General features: G+C 37.3%; 1 protein-coding gene across 1 annotated transcript in view; it reads right to left on the bottom strand.

Moving 5' to 3' along the window:
- Positions 1–19,420, bottom strand: part of RYR2 (ryanodine receptor 2) — a 202,481-nt gene that overhangs the window by 51,443 nt on the left and 131,618 nt on the right. Inside the window, exons 66-74 of the mRNA XM_032216038.1 lie at positions 19,337–19,418; positions 17,721–17,845; positions 16,786–17,106; positions 16,181–16,421; positions 13,417–13,504; positions 12,268–12,360; positions 7,544–7,714; positions 6,132–6,191; positions 5,694–5,828 (exon numbers count right to left, since the gene is read on the bottom strand). Of these exons, the coding sequence (XP_032071929.1) occupies positions 5,694–5,828; positions 6,132–6,191; positions 7,544–7,714; positions 12,268–12,360; positions 13,417–13,504; positions 16,181–16,421; positions 16,786–17,106; positions 17,721–17,845; positions 19,337–19,418 (1,316 nt within the window). The remainder of the gene's footprint in view (positions 1–5,693; positions 5,829–6,131; positions 6,192–7,543; positions 7,715–12,267; positions 12,361–13,416; positions 13,505–16,180; positions 16,422–16,785; positions 17,107–17,720; positions 17,846–19,336; positions 19,419–19,420) is intronic.

Below are 19,420 nucleotides of genomic sequence, written 5' to 3'. Positions count from 1 at the left end.
CATTAGGTACGTTTGTCACATTGAGTTATTTGTAAACAATAATAAAAGCAGGATAAAAAAAATCCAATAAATAAATAAATTTTATTTTAACTTTTGAGTTAATATATGTAGAATTTTGCTTCTAAAATGAAATTTTGTAAATATTAGAACTAAATCAAGTTAGCTGAAGTATAGCCTAAACTCCTTCTAAATACACTGGTCGAGAAACATTTTAATTATTATCTTTTGCAGTATTAACTTCAATAATAGAGAAAACAAGCATTTATATCATCTGAGTAAAATCAAATATTGTATAAGCTACAAACTATGAGTACAATATTTTAAAATTGTACTCAATCTTTGTCAAACTATCGACAATCATAGATTAAATTGTTAAATTCTAGATATATGCATACCCTCTGGGAAGTTTTAATCAACCTGATACCATAGCAATAATTTGCATTTAAATGCAGGTTTCAGAAATTGTATGTAAAAAGGTGAAAAAACAAGGTTAAAGCCACAAAGATTAATCTATATACCTAAAAGAATCTTCTGTTTTGCTCTACATTTTCTGCATCACTTATTATAGGTTAAGAAATTAGGGGGAAAATCTTTTGTTTCCATATACAAGTAGTCATCAATTAATAATTGCTTTATTCAACGATTGCTCAAACTTTTGATAGTGCTGAAAATGTAGATTTATTACCAATGTGAAATCTTACAATCGTCACAGCATCTCATGGACACATGATCACCATTTGCAACATTCATAGCCAATTGCCACCAAGTGAAGTCAAAGGGATTCCCAATAGAAATTTGCAAATTATTGTCATATAAAATCATGCTTAACAACTGCAAGTGATTTGCTTAATGGTAAGTCAGATACAATCACATGATGTTTCATTTAATGATCATATAACTTAGCAACAGTCCCAACTGTAGTTGTTAAGTGAAAACTACTTGTATTGTTTGTTTAGAAAATAAATGTCCTTCTTTTTTGTTGCTCTCAGGTTGTGGAATGCGCTTCCCAAGGAAGTACACTTGCTGATAGAAGAGAATGAATTGCAAGATTCGTTCTGAGTTGATCACTGGGACCAAAGGTTTATTCTTCCAAGCATTCAGGCTCCTGCTGGACCAATCATCCAAAAACTTATCTCTCTCCAGAATCCATGCACTGGGCTATTCTATGCATAAATCAATTAAATCAAGTACTTAGGAGTCGAGGGTGTGGCAGCACAAGGGAAACAACAATCAAGTTGATGGCCAGCCATCAACATCCCAATTAACAACTAAAAGCTACACACAACCAGGAAGCATACAAATGCAGCACAAATAACAGCCCAGTGCACATGTTCTGGAGAAAGAGAAGTTTCCTGATCTTGGAAGAATAAATTTGTGGTCCTGGTGACTGACTCAGATTGAATCCTGCAACATTATCCTGGGACACATATATTTACCTTCATTTGCAAGAGAATGCAGCTCAAGGTTGAACTTTGGGGTCCTTGGTGCTCTCTGAACTTGTTGGCTTTCTTGTATTATCAAACCAACTAATATCATCAGTGCTAAATATCCCTGATGATGTTACTTAGTTTGGTAATGAAATGTCTGTAAGAAAACCACCAACCTGAGGGAGCATCCCAGCCCACAAAAGTATAGTTGGTCTTCATATTCCCAGTATTTAGGAAAATGAGGAAACTGCCTATTTTTCACCAAATTTTAACTGTGATTTTTAAAATTTATATTGATTTTACTTTTAGAATGTTTTATAATTTTGCCTTTTCTGTAAGTAACCTTAAACGTGCCAACAGAAAAACAGGATAAAAATCCAAAATAGGCAGAATAATATGTTTTACTGTTTTACTAAAAGAATAGGTAAGGTAATTGCAAGATCATCGTGGATATTTCTGAATTATGCTCACAGCACTTCAGTTTGATTGTCTTCTGAAATAACCAGAATGACATTGACGTTGACGTTGATTTTATTTATATGCCGCCCTTTTCCCCCAAAGGGGACTCAGGGCGGCTCACAACTCAACCAGGGAGGGGGATACAAACAAGAATTTAAAACGACATAAACAACAATGCATAGTTAAAACACAACAGTCATACCAATTCGAGACGGGGACAACAGTTCTTTAGCCCCAGGCCTGTTGGAACAGCCAGGTTTTAAGGGCTTTGCGGAAGGCCTGGAGGGTGGTGAGGGTTCGAATCTCCACGGGGAGTTCGTTCCAGAGGGTCGGAGCAGCCACAGAGAAGGCTCTCCTCCGAGTAGTCGCCAGTCGACACTGACCGGCGGATGGAATTCGGAGGAGGCCTAATCTGTGGGATCTAATCGGTCTAGTGGAGGTAATTGGCAGTAGGCATATAATTTTCTATATAGAGAATTACAAAGTATTTTTTTCACATATAGGATTCTTGAGATGGTGAGTGGCAAAATGATTAGTAGAAGGCATTACAGATTGAGTTATTGGTTGCCCATTATTATGTTACTGCTACTATTTCTGTTTTAAATTAGTTTTCTTTATCCTTCATTTTGCATTTTTGTCCAGGCAAGTATAGTGTAATTTGTCTATTCTATAAAACATAACCATATAGCAATAGCAATAGCACTTAGATTTATATACCACTTTACATCCCTCTCTAAGTGGTTTACAGAGTCAGCATATTGCCCCCAATTTGAGTCCTCAATTATCCAACGATGGAAGGATGGGTCAACCTTGAGCCTGGTGAGATTTGAACTGCAGATAGCCAGTAGGCAGCAGAAGTAGTCTGCAGTACTGAATTCTAACTACTGCACTACCGGGGCTCATATTGCAATAAAAATAATAATTGTACTAATTCTGTTCCTTTGTCGTAGATTTTTTCCATTATTAATGTCATTACATACTAAATACATACTAAGCCCTGCACAGTAGATAATGTCATTGGCTAATATGGGCAGCTATAGATATTGAATAAATAAATATTTACTCTGAACATAGAACAAAATTACAGTATGCCTACATGATTCATCCTAGAAGGATATATGGAAAGTTTGATAGCTTTTTATAGTAAAACAAACTGAAGAACTTAAAGCATACATTGTGAGGACATAAAATAAATTGATTAGTGCACTGAGTAACTGAAATCCAAATAAGGAAACGTGAATGTTATAACTGAGACAAAGAAAGAGATAAAAGTGTAATACAAAAACCCTCAGTCAGATTAAGTGCAAAACTTTTCAAACAAGAATAAACCAAAGTGTAGCAAGCAAGTTATGAGAAATTGCACCTAAAAAAAGTAATCACAAATCAGATATTTAGAAATTTAACACATCAAAATGCATAAACAAAATTATTGAAGGCAAAACCAATACATTCCTAACATAACATATGAGCATATACTCTATACTTCCCATTCTGAAACATTTCCGTCCACGATTAGAGAAGTTCTGGAAATAATAAAAGAAAATAATACATAAAGTAGAAAAAAAATCAAAATGATGCATTTAATTTTACATATGTGGATAAAAGAAAGAGTATTAAACTATATATAAAAATATGTCACTTGAAAGAGTGTAAATGTTTTTAATACAGCACTTTAAGAAGAACATGGTGACTGTGTGTGGATGAGGATTAATGTTTTCACCCAGATTAGAATATCAATGATTTTCCCAATCCAAAGATATTTTGATGTGAGATTTCATCACATTCAAGTTGCGTTGGTTGGTTGGTTGGTTGGTTGGTTGGTTGGTTGGTTGGTTGGTTTTTATTGCCTTGACTTGGTTATGGAAGAATCCCCTATTTAGTTAAATATAACTCATTTAAGAATACTAAATTGAATTCTCCAAAAGAGTAAAGGAACTTCAAGAGGACATTTCCTCTTCTTTGGGAGCACAAAGTCAATCACAAATTTCAATCAGAATAGAGCTGGAAGGGAACTTTGAGATCTTCTAGTCCAACCCTCTGCTCAAGCAGGAAACTCTATACCATTTCAGAAAAGTGACTTTCCAGTCCCTTCTTAAAAACCTCCAATGATGAAGCACCCACAACTTCTGAGGGCAAGCTGTTCCACTGGTTAATTGTTCTCACTGTTAGGAAGTTTTTTCTTAATTCCAGGTTGCTTCTCTCCTTGATTAGTTTCCATTATTTCTTGTCCAGCCCTCTGGTGTTTTGAAAAGTAAGCTGACCCCCTTCTCTATGTGGCAGCCTTTCAAATATGGAATGCAGCTATCATGTCCCCCCTGGTTCTTCTTTTTTTCTAGACTAGCCAAACCAAAATCCTGCAACCGTTCTTCATGTTTTTGTCTATTTATTTATTTATTTATTTATTTATTTATTTATTCATTCATTCATTCATTCATTCATTCATTAGACTTATATACCACTTCATAGGGCTTTCAGCCCTCTCTAAGCGGTTTACAGATTTTTAGCAAATTGCGTCAGCAAATTGCCCCCACAGTCTGGGTCCTCATTTCACCCACCTCGGAAGGATGGAAGGCTGAGTCAACCTTGAGCCGGTGAGATTTGAACCGCTGAACTGCAGATAAAAGTCAGCTGAAGTGGCCTGCAGTACTGCACCCTAACCACTGCGCCACCTCGGCTCCTTTTATTTATTTATAGGCCTTTTAATCGTCTTAGTTGTTCTTCTTTGCACTTTTTCCCAAAGTCTCAACTTGTTTTTTTATAATGTGATGACCAAAACTTCATTCAGCATTCCAGGTGTGGCCTTACTAAAGCTTTATAAAGAGGTACTAATACTTCAAGTGAATTTGATTCTTTGCCTCTATTTATATAACCAAGGCTTGTATTAGTTTTTTTAGCTACTGCTGCACACTGCTGGCGATATTTAAGTGATCATCCACTAGGGTTCCAAGGTCCCGCTCACAATTACTGTTTTTGAGCCAGGTTTCACCTAATTCATACTTGTACCTTTGATTTTTCCTGCCTCGATGTAAACCTTGCTTTTGTCTACATTTTGTTAGATAGGGCACATTGTTCAAGTCTGTGAAGATCTTTTTGGATCCTGAGCTTGTCTTCTGGGTGTTGTGTATTCCTACGAGCTTAATGTCATCTGCAAATATGATGAGTTCCCCTTCTATTCCCTTATCTAAGTCATTTATCTAAGATATTGAAGAGTACTGGGCCTAAGACGGAACTTTGTGCTGCCCCACTGCTTACTTCCCTCCGTGTAGATGTAGTACCTAGTGGTGATGCTGTCTATTCCAAGAAATAGTTTGTGATCTACTTTGTCATTTTATCATTATGCCTTTTAATAAACTTTACTATTAAACTTTATCAGTCATTTTATCACTATGCCTTTTAATAAACTGCTACTTAAAATGCCATCATATGTCACTTCAGTTGATATAAGAAAGCCAAGGTGCTTTGTATGCATGCTTCAGACTAATTATTTCACATTTTTTTATTTCCTGATTAATACTTTCAATATTCACCCAGGCATAAACAATGGAATGACTATACTGCTTCTCCCTTCTGTGCACCCCCAAATCCTGTTATTCTGTCTCAACATGATGAGAGGTGTGCTTCCTGGTAAGGATTAGTGAAGAAGCTTAATGAATGGTTGTTAAACAAGGACTACTAGCATATTCATGGAGTGCAATAGATTTTTGGAAAAACATAATGTAAAACAAATACTTTCAGTGTAAAAAGGTGCAGGTACACTATTGAATCTGTAAAACTAATTAAAATTAAAATGTAACTAATGCATCTAACCTGTTCCAGATGGAAAAGAACATTAGCTATATCCAGAACCCGTTCCACAGTCTTTTCTGGATCTGAAGTGATATCAGTTCTGTTTGGTAGATCTTTGTAAAGGGCCACCTGCCATCTAATTGCAGGATCTTCAAGCTGCAAGAAAATATATGTGAGATGCTAAAAATATGTCTCAAATTATGAATAGCCAAACAATTGTATATAGACTGTGATAATCTAATAAATCACTATACTTATTTAGCACGTTTAACTTTATGACAGCATTAGAATCACTGCTTACATTTCATAGATATCTGAACATATTTTCGCTCAACACCTGGTGTGCACATATGGATACATGAACAGATGTATACATATATGTGTCAATTTGAACTCATATATAACTTGTTGTTCAAAAGATTAGGTCAGAAGCAATAGTTGTTAATTCTTGAAAACTACCTTGCCCTGTAAATGGAGGTTGTTGCGAATAATATCTCGAACTTCATCCTCTGTGTCCTTCTGTTAAGAAAATATAGCAAATATTTTACTGAAAAATATTATATAAGAAGGGAATAGCTCTTGAAAAATAATTCTAAGCAACTTGCAAAGCAGCATTTTTTCATTATAATGGCATGCATTATAAATATGCAAAATGGTATTAAACCTATTATAAATTATAATAATATAAATTATTATAAATGTTCTTATGAGTTCCATATTAGAGCAATCTTTACTTGGGTGAAATATTATTTTGTAACAGCCGTAACAAGAGTAACCTAAGGGAAAGGGTTTCTCCATTTTCCAGCCAGCTCCATTTAGTTAGGATACAGCAGCTATCTGGTATTATTAGTATCTAAGGCACTTCAACTTCATTCATATTTATTTTGAAAGTGTTTTTTTTAATCATTTTGCATATTGTTTATAGGAAAGGGATGACATTTGGGGAAGGCTCCTCTCTGATACCATTCTTGTTGAATATATAAGTTGTCCTCCAAATGTGTTCCAGAAGAAAAGACCAAATTCTGAAGAAGCTAGTTATCATATAGACCGCCTACTGCTACATACCTCCCAGCGGTCAGTAAGATCCCACAGATTGGGCCTCCTTCATATGGCGTCAGCCAGACAGTGTCGGCTGGCGGGCCCCTGGAGGAGAGCCTTCTCTGTGGCTGCTCCGACTCTCTGGAATCAGTTACCCCCAGAGATCCGGACCATACCCTCCCTCATGGCCTTCAGGAAAGCTGTTAAAACCTGGCTGTTCCGACAGGCCTGGGGCTGTTGACCTCATGTTGAGGTCCAGCTCTGGTTAGAATGAATGCATGTGGTTTTGTGATTTTAAACTGTCTTTTTTCTTATTTTTTCTTTCTCTTTTTCTTCTTTTGTAAGCTGCCTGGAGTCCTTCAGGATTGAGTGGCATATAAATTTTAATAATAAATAAAATAAATAATAAATATGTTTTTAAAAAATAGTAGAACATGTACAAGAAACACTTGTAACTAATATTATTTTAATGGCAGGAAGCCAAATTCTTCTAAGAACTAAACCAGGCAAATATCATATTGCTTTCTGATACATACTGGCCCCATGAGAATCTCCACTTGGAATTCATCTTTGGGAATTTTTGTAATGTTGTTTTATAAGTTTATAATTCTAAATGTTAAATTATTATGACTTTAATGTTTAATTTTATTGATTATATTGTGAGACAGGTGGTTAAGAAATATAAATTATAAATCAATAAACAATAGGACAGCATTTTAACACTGACAGAAAGATAGGAGTACAGGGGAAGATTTCCACAGCTATTGAACACGTTAAATTGAACACATTAAACACATTTCTACATATAGAAATGATTTATAGAAGAAACCTACCATGCTCAATCGATTTTTTGCCAAAGCAATTAATTCTTGGTCACCAGGTGCACAAATATTTAACCCAATAGGAAGCAATCTTTTTAATGCAGCCACAATTAGAGAGGTCTGAGTTGAGTAACGATCCCCTTTTCGTTTCATTTTTTTTCTTTCCTGATCAGAAACAGCTGTCTGCAATGTAAAAGTAATAATTCATTCTCAAATTATAAAATAAGGGAAGCAATAATGATCTCTTGGGGATGTTGAAACGAAAAAGTAAGAAACACCAGGGAAATTACTTTGCCATGAATCATTTTATATCAGTAATGATGGCAGTAGAGGCTTTCTAGGAGGCTGGGGAGGGCGAAAACAGCCTCCCCCCCCCCCCGACGCCCTCTGGAGGTTTCAGAAGCTTCCCTGAAGCCTCCGGAGGGCAAAAAAATGGACCTACAGGGAACCTGGAAGTTCGGGAATGTTGAGTTTCGGTTTGTCCGTAGGGCCGATTTTCAACCTCTGGAAACTTCAGGAGGCTTCCCTGAAGGCTCTGAAGGGCAAAATTTGGCCCTATGGACAAACCGGAAGTCACCATTCCCAAACTTCCGGTTTCCCCATAGGCGAAGCGACTTCCAGTTTGTCCATAGGGCTGTTTTTCGCCCTCCAGAACCTTCAGGAAAGCCTCCTGAAGGCTCCAGAGGGCAAAAAATGGTCCTATAGGCAAACCAGAAGTTCAGGAACAGACTTCCAGTTTGTCTGTAGGGCTGGTTTTTCGCTCTCCAGAGGCTTCAGGGAAGCCTCCGGAAACTGATAAATGGCCTCAAAAGAAGGTCGAAGCATGCACGCTGGCCAGCTGACAGGGCAATGCCTCCGTGCCCTGACAAATGGATCCGCGTTCCACTTGTGGCACGAATGCCATAGGTTCGCCATCACAGTCCTAGGATATTGCCACTATATCTTACTGTTTTCAACTACATTACCATCATGCTATTATTTTGCTCGCATAATAGCGGTTTCCTTAATGATTTATTGTTAATACAGTACAATCAATGTTCCCTCTAATTTTTTTTCAGTGTGTGCGGAAAAGTATAGTGTTTGAGCGGCACATTTTCATGCCTGAGCACCTTAATTTTTTTCACAGATGTTTCACAGAGCAATTGATTTATAGGATCCAAATTGGAATGGAGAAAAATGGTTTTATGTGTGCGTGAATGTGTGTGTGTGTGTGTGTGTGTGTGTGTGTGTTTGAGTGAGTGAGGGATCCGGTAAGGGAACTGTGCCTATTTAAGAAAGAAGGTAAATTATTGCAAACATGATCAGTCGAAGATAAGTATGGGGACAAATTGGGCGGTAGAGAGAAATAATAAAAGAGTGGGAAAGAGGAAGAAAAAAATAGGGAAGAGAGACAGAAGGAGACAGAAAAGGAGAGAGAAAATGTCAGAAGAATGGAAAACAAAGAGAAAGAGGATGAGAGAGACAGAGAGAGAAGAGAGGAAGAGGAAAGAGTAAGAGAGAACATCTCATTTCAACCCTGAGGTGCAAATATTCTCTTTGATTGGTAATTTTATTTGTCCATTTACTATCCAATATCTCATTTCTCCTTAAGTTCATCAATAATTCCCTTCTTTTTATTGAATTTATCACAATACCGTGAGAATAACTTTTTCAGCATAGCTTTACAGCTATTTAAAATACATAGCAATTTAGGTCAGGTTTTCAGAACATTAGTCTATTTATGTCACTAAGTGCAAAGAAACAGAATTCAGAAAGTTGGCTTCCCTTTTTGCAATTACCTATTGCCTGCTTAATTTTCTACCTACATTTTTGATAACTGATATTCACTCTTGACCCAAGAAGCCCTTCGTAGAAGGAAACCCTCCCTATGAACTTTGTTGGGTTTCCATGGAATGAAGTTTGATCTTTTTCTCAACCATACAGTAGCATATTCTTTCTAAGGAGGATATAATCAAGATAGTCCATAATTGCCTATCAATCTAACAGTATGGCGATTGACAATCTCTTTATATTTCAACTCTAAGTCTTTCAGTCTTAAAGGTTTGAGGAGGAGAAATCCAAAAATTCTTTTAAAGAGTAAAAAATGCTTGCACAATTGCATCCATGGAGACATGTATATATACACAACACAAAGAGAAACAAACTTAACAAAGTGCTAAGCCTGCCCACCAACTATCTCTCTCTCTCTCTTAATGAGAGAAAGAGAGAGAGAGAGGGAGGGAGAGAGAGAGAGAGGGAGAGGGAGTATCCCTCCTTCCTTCAGCCCAACACTCTTGCTGGCATCCCGGCCAGACGAGAGGGACTGCAGAGGGTCTAGGGCAGCGAGTCATTCGATGGGAAACTTGCCTCTTGGAAGGAATGACCCAGTTTGGCTCCCGCTTTCGATCTGCCGCCTGACGACTGAACGGAGAAGCGAAGAGGCAGGAGAGACGAAGCGGGAGCCAAGCCGGGTCATTCCTTTCAAGAGGCAACATTCCCATCGAATGACTCGCTGCCCTAGACTTGAGGAGACCCTCTGCAGTTCCTCTCATCTGGCCAGAATGCCAGCGAGAGTGTTGGGCTGAAGGAAGGAGGGATACACACACTCGCGTTCCCCCCCTCCATCCCCTCCTCTCTCAAATGGCAAATCTGAGCAGCTGCTGCTGGAAGCCCGTCCCATGCCTTCTCCCAATCCCCACAATCCCTTCTCTCAGCTACTTTCTGCCTTGTGATTGCTGTCTCCAGGCTGCTCTCCTCTCCTATTATCATGGAAGGTGTCTCACAAAAACCCTGGGTGGCAGTTGGAAACTGCTGCGCGGTGTTTTGTTGCCACGTGTGTGGCCGCGCACCCACGCAGCTTAGAGGGAACATTGAGTACAATTTGTAAAAGTTGCATGTCATTCCAATTGCATCTACTTGTCTTTGTTTCTTTTTAAATATGACAATCACAGCCAAAATTCTTTTATCTGTCTATGAACTGCATATCCTTCCTATGGCCTTCAGTTAGATCATGAGTATCAAACTTGCAGTGTCCCATTGCCATTATGTGACGTTTCATGACATTTTCCCCACTCGCGGAGCTGGGGTGGACATGGCCTACACATGATGCATCTGGCCCATGGGCACCAGTTTGACATCCCTGAATTCACTGAGTAAAGCGTCACTTTAAAATAATGATATAACTTCAAAAACCAACCCAACTCAGGGAAGGGATTTTAAACTCAATACCTAATGTTTGATAATAGAAGTTAATGATTAATGGTTCTTTTAGTACAACTCCAGTGTTCATGACTGTGAATGCTACTATAGTCTTGGATTATCCTAACATTGGGTAATGCAAGACCAATCCTAGAAACTGGTGATAGGTGATACAGAGGAATAAATTTGGCAGCTTCCCAAGCAAGCCACTGTACTAGAAACCAGAACTAGTATTACATGTGACTGTCCTGGGTCCTTCAGCAGTTCTGTAAGCTTTCATTGGTGGATTTTAGAATAAAGTACAACAATAGGTTGCCTTATACCTCCTGCAGCAAAATATTCTGTACTGGCCTTGTAAAAATTTTACTAGTCTCTTTTATTGATTTTCATATGTTGTCTCAATGGTCAACAATACACATTACCAGTTAGATACAACTGAGTCTACTTTAATATTAACTCTTACACTTCTTTCTAGAAAATAACAAGAACTGAAATACTGAAAAAATATGAATGAACTGGAGAAGGGTGTAATTAAGTAAGTTGGCCTCTCTGAACCCACTCACATCTTCATCTCCCATTTCTCCACTTCTGGCTGCTTTCCCCTCCTCAGGACACATGACCATTAATTTATATATGTTCTATATTTCTCTCCTCCAAGCAGCCATGCTGATTTCCTTCAGTTAATCAGCAGTGACATCTTTATTAGTCTCTTCTTTTACTTTTTGTAAAAAGATTGGATACAGTACAGAGAGAAGCTGCAGTTTCACTTAGCAACTTGGTTTTCCAAAAAGTCTCCTGGAAAAATGGGTATGTTACTTGCGCTTCACCTCAGCTATCTCTATAGGACATTGTACTTCAAAAAGTTAGAAAGAGAAAGCAATTCATGTTTACTAAAAGAAAAAAAAACATCTACTGAAGGATAGATATAAAATTAATGTATTGGAGAGAGAAGTGTTTCAGAATGAGGATAATTCTTTTCTATATATGACACAAGTTATGTGGTAATTACATTTGATAGCCATTTGCACTGCAGAGATTCCACGTTGATGAAATGGACCTAGTGATTCCCCCTGTAAATGGATGTGAAATTTGGATTTGATTTATAGTGGTTAAAGAAATTTCAAATTAGGAATATGCAACCTTTCCACAATCTTTATCTGTAGAGATAACATGTTTAGGAAATATTTAGAATACTCTAAAAATGTTTGGACTATTTCAACACCCCAATATATGTGAAAGATTTTAATTAACGTATTTTTGAAGTATAAGACGCACCTTTTCCCCCTGCAAAAGGGGGTGAAAATCTGGGTGTGTCTTATACACTGAATAAACATTTTTGTCCTCCTGAAACCCCGCCCCCCACACATCCTGTTTTTTGCAAAAATGGATGTGCAGAGGGTTTGAGAAACCAGCATAGTGCTCCTAGGGACTAGGGAGGGCAAAAACCGAGCAAAAAACAAGCTGGTAGTCCGAAATAGTCAAAAAAATACAGTATTTTTAAAAACTAGAGATTTTAGCAATATTTTGATAATTGCAGCAATATTTGTAAATTCTTATACCTTGGACATCTTCGATTTAGTGTCAGTAATAAGGAAAGACATATTGTTGATTTCATTTTGCACCACAAAGTTCTGTTCTTCCCTTTTAAAATTCTGCAATATTACAAAAAACATAAAAATACAATGTATTACAAAATTCACTATCTGGCCATTTCATTGGCCCCTTCACATTGAATCTTAAAATTTATATAAGGCTATACAATTGCATTATAAAATCTTAAACTATATAATGGTATAAAAAGATTTTAAAAAAATCTCTTTTTTTCAACAAAACTGAACATTATATGCAAATAAACAACATCTTTCTTTTGAGGAAATATATTTTCCCTATTGCTCCCTTTCAAATTGTTTGCAAAAGAACCGTCTCCAATATTTTCCAGACAAATAAAAACAAATACTTTGAATCCTTAAGATATCATGACAAGAAATGCTAAGTACTAGAAGAAGGTTTGATTCTAATTATCCCTTTTGAAAAACAAATCAGAATAGAAAAGAGATAGCTCAGAAAATGCCTTAGACTCTTTATGGATGTATCTGGTATTTGTCCTTTATTTATAAGATGGAAGAGTAAAGCTTTGCACAACAAATTGCAAAAGAAGAAAACCATTCAAGAATGCTTTCTTTCCTTTCTTTCTATTTTTTATAGCAATAGCAATAGCAGTTAGACTTATATACCGCTTCATAGGGCTTTCAGCCCTCTCTAAGCGGTTTACAGAGTCAGCATATTGCCCCCAACAACAATCCGGGTCCTCATTTTACCCACCTCGGAAGGATGGAAGGCTGAGTCAACCCTGAGCCGGTGAGATTTGAACAGCCGAACTGCAGAACTGCAGTCAGCTGAAGTAGCCTGCAGTGCTGCATTTAACCACTGCGCCACCTCGGCTCTCCGACATATCCACATCCACACTTTGAAGTAGCAGAGCGCCAAAAAAGCAAGATGGCACTTGCAACAGTGTAATCTAAACCCTATCCCTTTTGTATGTATATCAATGTCACACACATGTACAAAAGGTCAGGACTTTGACTGGACTGCACATCTCATCTGGACGCTGTTGCACCAAGAGCCATTTGCATATATCTGATATCAATACTCACTACACTTAATATAGCAAGACTCTTAATTATGATTTTTTTTTAAAAAATACATACATGGGATTTTGACCAGTAAATGAAAACCTCTGCAACCATACGAAACAAATCTTCAGCTTCAGGATTGGGCTCTTTGAGCCATTTTGCTCTGAAATTAAAAATAAAATAAGAAGAAAAACATTTACAGTGGTGCAAAAAAGTATTTAGTCAGCCACCAATTGTGCAAGTTCTCCCATTAAAAAGATGAGAGAGGCCTGTAATTGACATCATAGGTAGACCTCAACTATGAGAGACAAAATGAGAAACCACATCCAGACAATCACATTGTCTGATTTGGAAAGAATTTTTTTCCAAATTATGGTGGAAAATAAGTATTTGGTCAATATCAAAAGTTCATCTCAATACTTTGTTATATATCCTTTGTTGGCAATGATAGAGGTCAAACATTGTCTGTAAATCTTCACAAGGTTGGCACACACTGTTGGTAGTATGTTGGCCCATTCCTCCATGCAGACCTCCTCTAGAGTAGTGATGTTTTAGGGCTGCCGCTGGGCAACACGGACTTTCAAGTCCCTCCAAAGGTTTTCTATGGGGTTGAGATCTGGAGACTGGCTAGGCCATTCCAGGACCTTGAAAAGCTCCTTACGAAGACATTGCCCGGGCGGTGTGTTGGGATCATTGTCCTGTTGAAAGACTCAGCCACGTTTCATCTTCAATGAACTTGCTGATGGAAGGAGGTTTGCACTCAAAATCTCACGATACATGGCCCCATTCATTCTTTTCTGTACATGGATCAGTCGTCCTGGTCCCTTTGCAGAGAAACAGTCCCAAAGCATGATGTTGCCACCCCTGTGCTTCACGGTAGGTATGGTGTTCTTTGGATGCAACTCAGCATTCTCTCTCCTCCAAACACAACGAGTTATGTTTCTACCAAACAGTTCTACTTTGGTTTCATCTGACCATATGACATTCTCCCAATCCTCTTCTGGATCATCCAAATGCCCTCTAGCAAACTTTAGATGGGCCCTGATATGTACTGGCTTAAGCAGGGGGACACGTCTGGCACTGCTGATCTGAGTCCCTGGTGGCATAGTGTGTTACTGATGGAAGCCTTTGTTACGTTGGTCCCAGCTCTCTGCAGGTCATTCACTAGGTCCCCCCATGTGGTTGTGGGATTTTTGCTCACCATTCTTGTGATCATTTTGACCCCATGGGGTGAGATCTTGCATGGAGCCCCAGATCGAGGGAGATTATCAATGGTCTTGTATGTCTTCCATTTTCTAATTATTGCTCCCACAGTTGATTTCTTCACACCAAGCTGCTTGCCTATTGCAGATTCAGTCTTCCCAGCCTGGGGCAGGTCTACAATTTTGTTTCTGGTGTCCTTCGACAGCTCTTTGGTCTTCACCATAGTGGACTTTGGAGTGTGACTGTTTGAGGTTGTGGACAGGTGACTTTTATACTGGTAACAAGTTCAAACAGGTGCCATTAATACAGGTAATGAGTGGAGGACAGAGGAGCCTCTTAAAGAAGAAGTTACAGGTCTGTGAGAGCTAGAAATCTTGCTTGTTTGTAGGTGACCAAATACTTATTTTCCACCATAATTTGCAAAAAAATTATTTCCTAATCAGACAATGTGATTGTCTGGATTTGTTTTCTCATTTTGTCTCTCATAGTTGAGGTCTATCTATGATGTCAGTTACAGGCCTTCTCATCTTTTTAAGTGGGAGAACTTGCACAATTGGTGGCTGACTAAATACTTTTTTGCCCCACTATATTATCACCCCTATTTGTAGCAAAAACAACAAAGAAATTTTGGAGTCTTCAACATTAAAACATGTACTGTATTTTTCGGAGTATAAGATGCTCTGGAGTATAAGACACACCTTAGTTTTGGGGAGGAAAATAAGAAGAAAACAAATTCTGCCTCTGCCTACCAGCATCCATGGTATTCAGCAGACACATGGTAACAAGATCAGCCAATATATAGGCATAGCAACTAAGTCAGCCAATGAGGGTTATTTGGACTGAAATTTGCCATGTTAGCAACAAAGAAACAGGAAGGAGCCTGGCTTAGCAGAGAACTGAAAGTGAAACTGCTTGTGTTTTGCTTGTATTTACTGCTACCTTGGAAAACTTTTGGTAATGTATTGCATATTATTATTATTTTGAATCCTGCTGAATCAGTTATTGTGCTTTCTGATTGTGATTGCTGCTGCAAACTCTGACCAGCCAGGTCAGCTTCAGCACTAATTGCAGCCTGATTCAGCACAACTGATTGGTGGGTGGATCGGACTGCCGGAATACCCCCAATCAGCTATTCCAGGCTGCAGGGATTGCCACTGCCTTCATGCCTCGCATTTTTGGCCTCTGGTGGAGTTGTGTGGGGTTACATTCGATGTATAAGATGTACCAAATTTTCACCTTCTTTTGGAGGGAAAAAAGGTGTGTCTTATACTCTGAAAAATATGGTATATGCATAGAGTCCAATTTTCTGAATTTATGGAATACAGTCCTAAGCAAGAGGATTAGATTCTTAGCATCTCCAGGTAAAGAAAAAAAAAAGAGGGAAAAAATGGAGAAATCAGAAAAGGAAGAGACAATAAGAATTACCTATAGTAACCTTAGATGAAGCAATAATTGAATGGGACAGAGATATTGCACTGATGAACTATATTCCTGTGCCATTAATTAAAAAAAATATTCATCTTAAATTAATTCATAATAATGCTAAACAATTAATAAATTCTAGTTAATAAACCAGAGAACTCACTTCCATAATGTGATTTAAAACAAGGCTTTTCAAAACTAGTTCTCTGCATACCTGTTGTAGTCCACAAATCTGATCAACAATGGATAGAAGGCATAAAGGTCCCGGGCAAGCGTAGTGAATTCATCTAGAATGAGAAGTTCCGCCTCAGACATATCACCCCTGCCTTCTGCTCGTAAGTGTTCTTCATCAGCAATCACCAGAGCTGCTTTTTTCTTCAGTTTCTCCATCAGTGGAAGAAAATGCGTTTTCAGAAGTTCCGGCTTCACTTTGCTTATGATAGGCTGAGAAAACACTATGTAAATAATCCATTAATTTTACTGCATATTAGTAGGTGGAAAAATTACAATAAAAGATGTTACAGTCTTCAATAGTTACTACAATACAGTTTTGGTCATCTCTCAAAGAAATGCAGACCAACAGTTATACACTGCTCATCTCCATTCATTTTAATTTTTGTCAAATCCTGCTCATTTCTTTTTCTTCCCATTATTAAATCCACATAAATTTTCTGATAAACTGAACCTCTACCTCTCATATTCCATTTAGCCTTTTTAAAAAGTGCAATGCATCTATTGAAATTAGCTGGTTTTGCTTTTCTCAATTCCCTTACAATTTTTTTTAAATGTAGACAAAAGTGAACCAAAACTTTCCCCTACCTGCTAATCTCTTCATCCAGGCTCCTTCATCTATGCCCAAATTGTTATGTATGATTTTTAGAATGTTTCCCAGAAGAGTATTCATATCATCTGAAGTCAATGCTGTGCAACACATTTCACTCTTGCTATGATTGTTTTCTGGTCCATGTTCCCACCAATGTGACATGTAACTACAAAGCATGGGCAATATAACTTCCATTACATGAGGCATTTGTGTATAGCGAATGCCTGATTCAGCTAATTCTACAATTTCTTCCATTAGTTGTTCCAGAGATGGAATATTTGGACAAAGTTCCTTTACGCTGTTTGGTAAACTCAAACCTAAAAGAATAATATTGTATATTAACATAATACCATGTTTAACAGTATTAGCAAAAAATCCCTTAGTTCATGCTGAATATGTATGCTTGTGATACATATTTCCACACATATGATTTTATACATATATATTTCCAAACATCATTCATGATTTACATCTATTTTCTGAAATGTGACTCTGTATTGACATATAAAAAATTAACTTGAGTAGATTTTGATTTGCATTAGATTTTTAACAATGATTTTTCTAAAATATCTTGGGGGGGGGGGAATTGAGTTCAAGGACAAAAAGGAACAATGCTCTTTCAATTACATTGATGGAATAAGAATTCTACACAATTACATCTAAGTGGATTTCATTTAAAAAAAAAAACTAGTCCCAAAGTTAAAGTAGATAAATTAAATCAGTGTTCTACCATCTTCCAATACATGGTTATAGAATGAGAATATAATGTGATTCGGCGGGAAGAGGGGGATGCAGCTGCTCCAAGGAACTTCTTTGGAACAGAAAGTGAAATGCTTCACAACACTAGTCATTATCAAAGAACAAAAAAAGTGAAAAGCAAATATGCAGTATAATTAATTCTGGATAATTCAGTAAATTCATACTGAGTTACCTGCTCTTGTTGTCTTGGTATTGTATATAGAATAAATATTGTGACTATTCAGATGAGTTTCTAAAAATGCCACAGGAAAGGCACCAGCAAAAGCAGCTAAACATTCACCTAAAGCTGAGCGTTGACTGTAAAGTTAAAAAAAAGACATCTTTTTAAAGTCAATCCAAATATAATTAGTTTAGTTTCATGTTAATAAGACTTCTAAGATGTTCAATTTGCCTGATAATTATTGCCAAACAATAGTATCTGAGTAGACACTAATACGGAATTAACTCAGATTATTACTATATAAACATTATTTCAGTCATAGGCTGATTTTGGCTCTGAAACTATCTTCTTGATCTGACGGGTTGATTTTGCTGATTTTCTTAGATTTCTCAGTCGATATTACATATCCTGATACCTTTCTGGAAAATTTTTAGGAAGGATATTCCTGCAGTGGTTTTGCTCATATTTGAAATATCATCTCCCAAAGATGGTATTGGTATTTGAATAATAGAATAACAGAGTTGGAAGAGACTTGGGAGGTCTTCTAGTCCAACTCCATACCATTTCAGACAAATGGTTGTCCAGTCTCAACCAGTAATGGAGTACCTACAACTTCTGAAGGCAAGTCATTCCACTGATTGTTCTCACTGTTAGGAAATGTCTCCTTATTTTTGAGTTGGTTCCCTGCTTGATTGGTTTCCATCCATTCTACCTTAGGGTGCTTTGGAGAATTGGTTGACTCCCTCTTCTTGGTGGCAGCCCCTTAGATATTGGAACAGTGTTGTCATATTAGCCCTTTTCCTTCTTTTCATTAAACTAGACATACCTAATTTCTGCAGCCATTCTTCATATGTTTTAGTCTCTAATCATCTTTACTGTTCTTCTCTTCATTTTTTTCCAGAGTCTGAACATCTTTTTTATAAACTGGCTACAATATTCCAAATGAGGTTTATGTTCAACTCTGCAATGTCTACATTATAGAGTTCCACCAGATTCTAATGTTATACGCTGTTGAATATTCAAACTAATTTTGAATTTTTACTTTTAATCATATGCATAATTCTACTTCACTTTTTATTAGATTTAGGTGGGTGTTGAAGACCTGATTGAAGAAATGGATTGAATGAAGGCCAATAAAATGAAGCGATTTCAAGGGGGGGGGAATCAGGTTTTTAATGGATTTGCGTATTCCAGAAGAGGTTGCACTTCCCTAATGAATCATATTTTCTATTACAACAAACCCATCTTTACTATTAGATATACTATATATGGATTCTTTGACACATGAAGAGCCTATTATTAGCACTTCACCTTATTTGGATAGAGATATAGGTAGTCCTTGTACAGTGACTGTTCAAAGTTATGATGATGCTAAATGAGACTTAAAGTCAGTCCTCAAAGTCACAGTAGTTGCATCACCCCTGAGCTTGGCAACTCGCATTTAATTATGACTGTTGCAGCTTCCCTGGTCACTTGATAGCCATTGTGATCTTCACTGCCAGCTTCCCACCAGCAAGGTCAATGGGGAAGGTGGAATGAAGTTGTAACATGACACTGCACCTAATAAACATGCACAATTTACTTAACTGATCATAATACATTTTTAATATTGCATATTTCTTTCTTACCGTTCCACATAGATACTCTTGCTGGTTCCCAAAGCATATAAGCTGGCCAATATTCTATAACAAGAGATTTGAACATCTTCCACT

This window comes from Thamnophis elegans, chromosome 4 (genome assembly GCF_009769535.1).
Source record: "Thamnophis elegans isolate rThaEle1 chromosome 4, rThaEle1.pri, whole genome shotgun sequence".
In the NCBI taxonomy this organism is placed as follows: domain Eukaryota; kingdom Metazoa; phylum Chordata; class Lepidosauria; order Squamata; family Colubridae; genus Thamnophis; species Thamnophis elegans.
The sequence above is the reverse complement of the archived record's forward strand: the minus strand, read 5'-3'. Positions and strand labels throughout refer to the sequence as shown.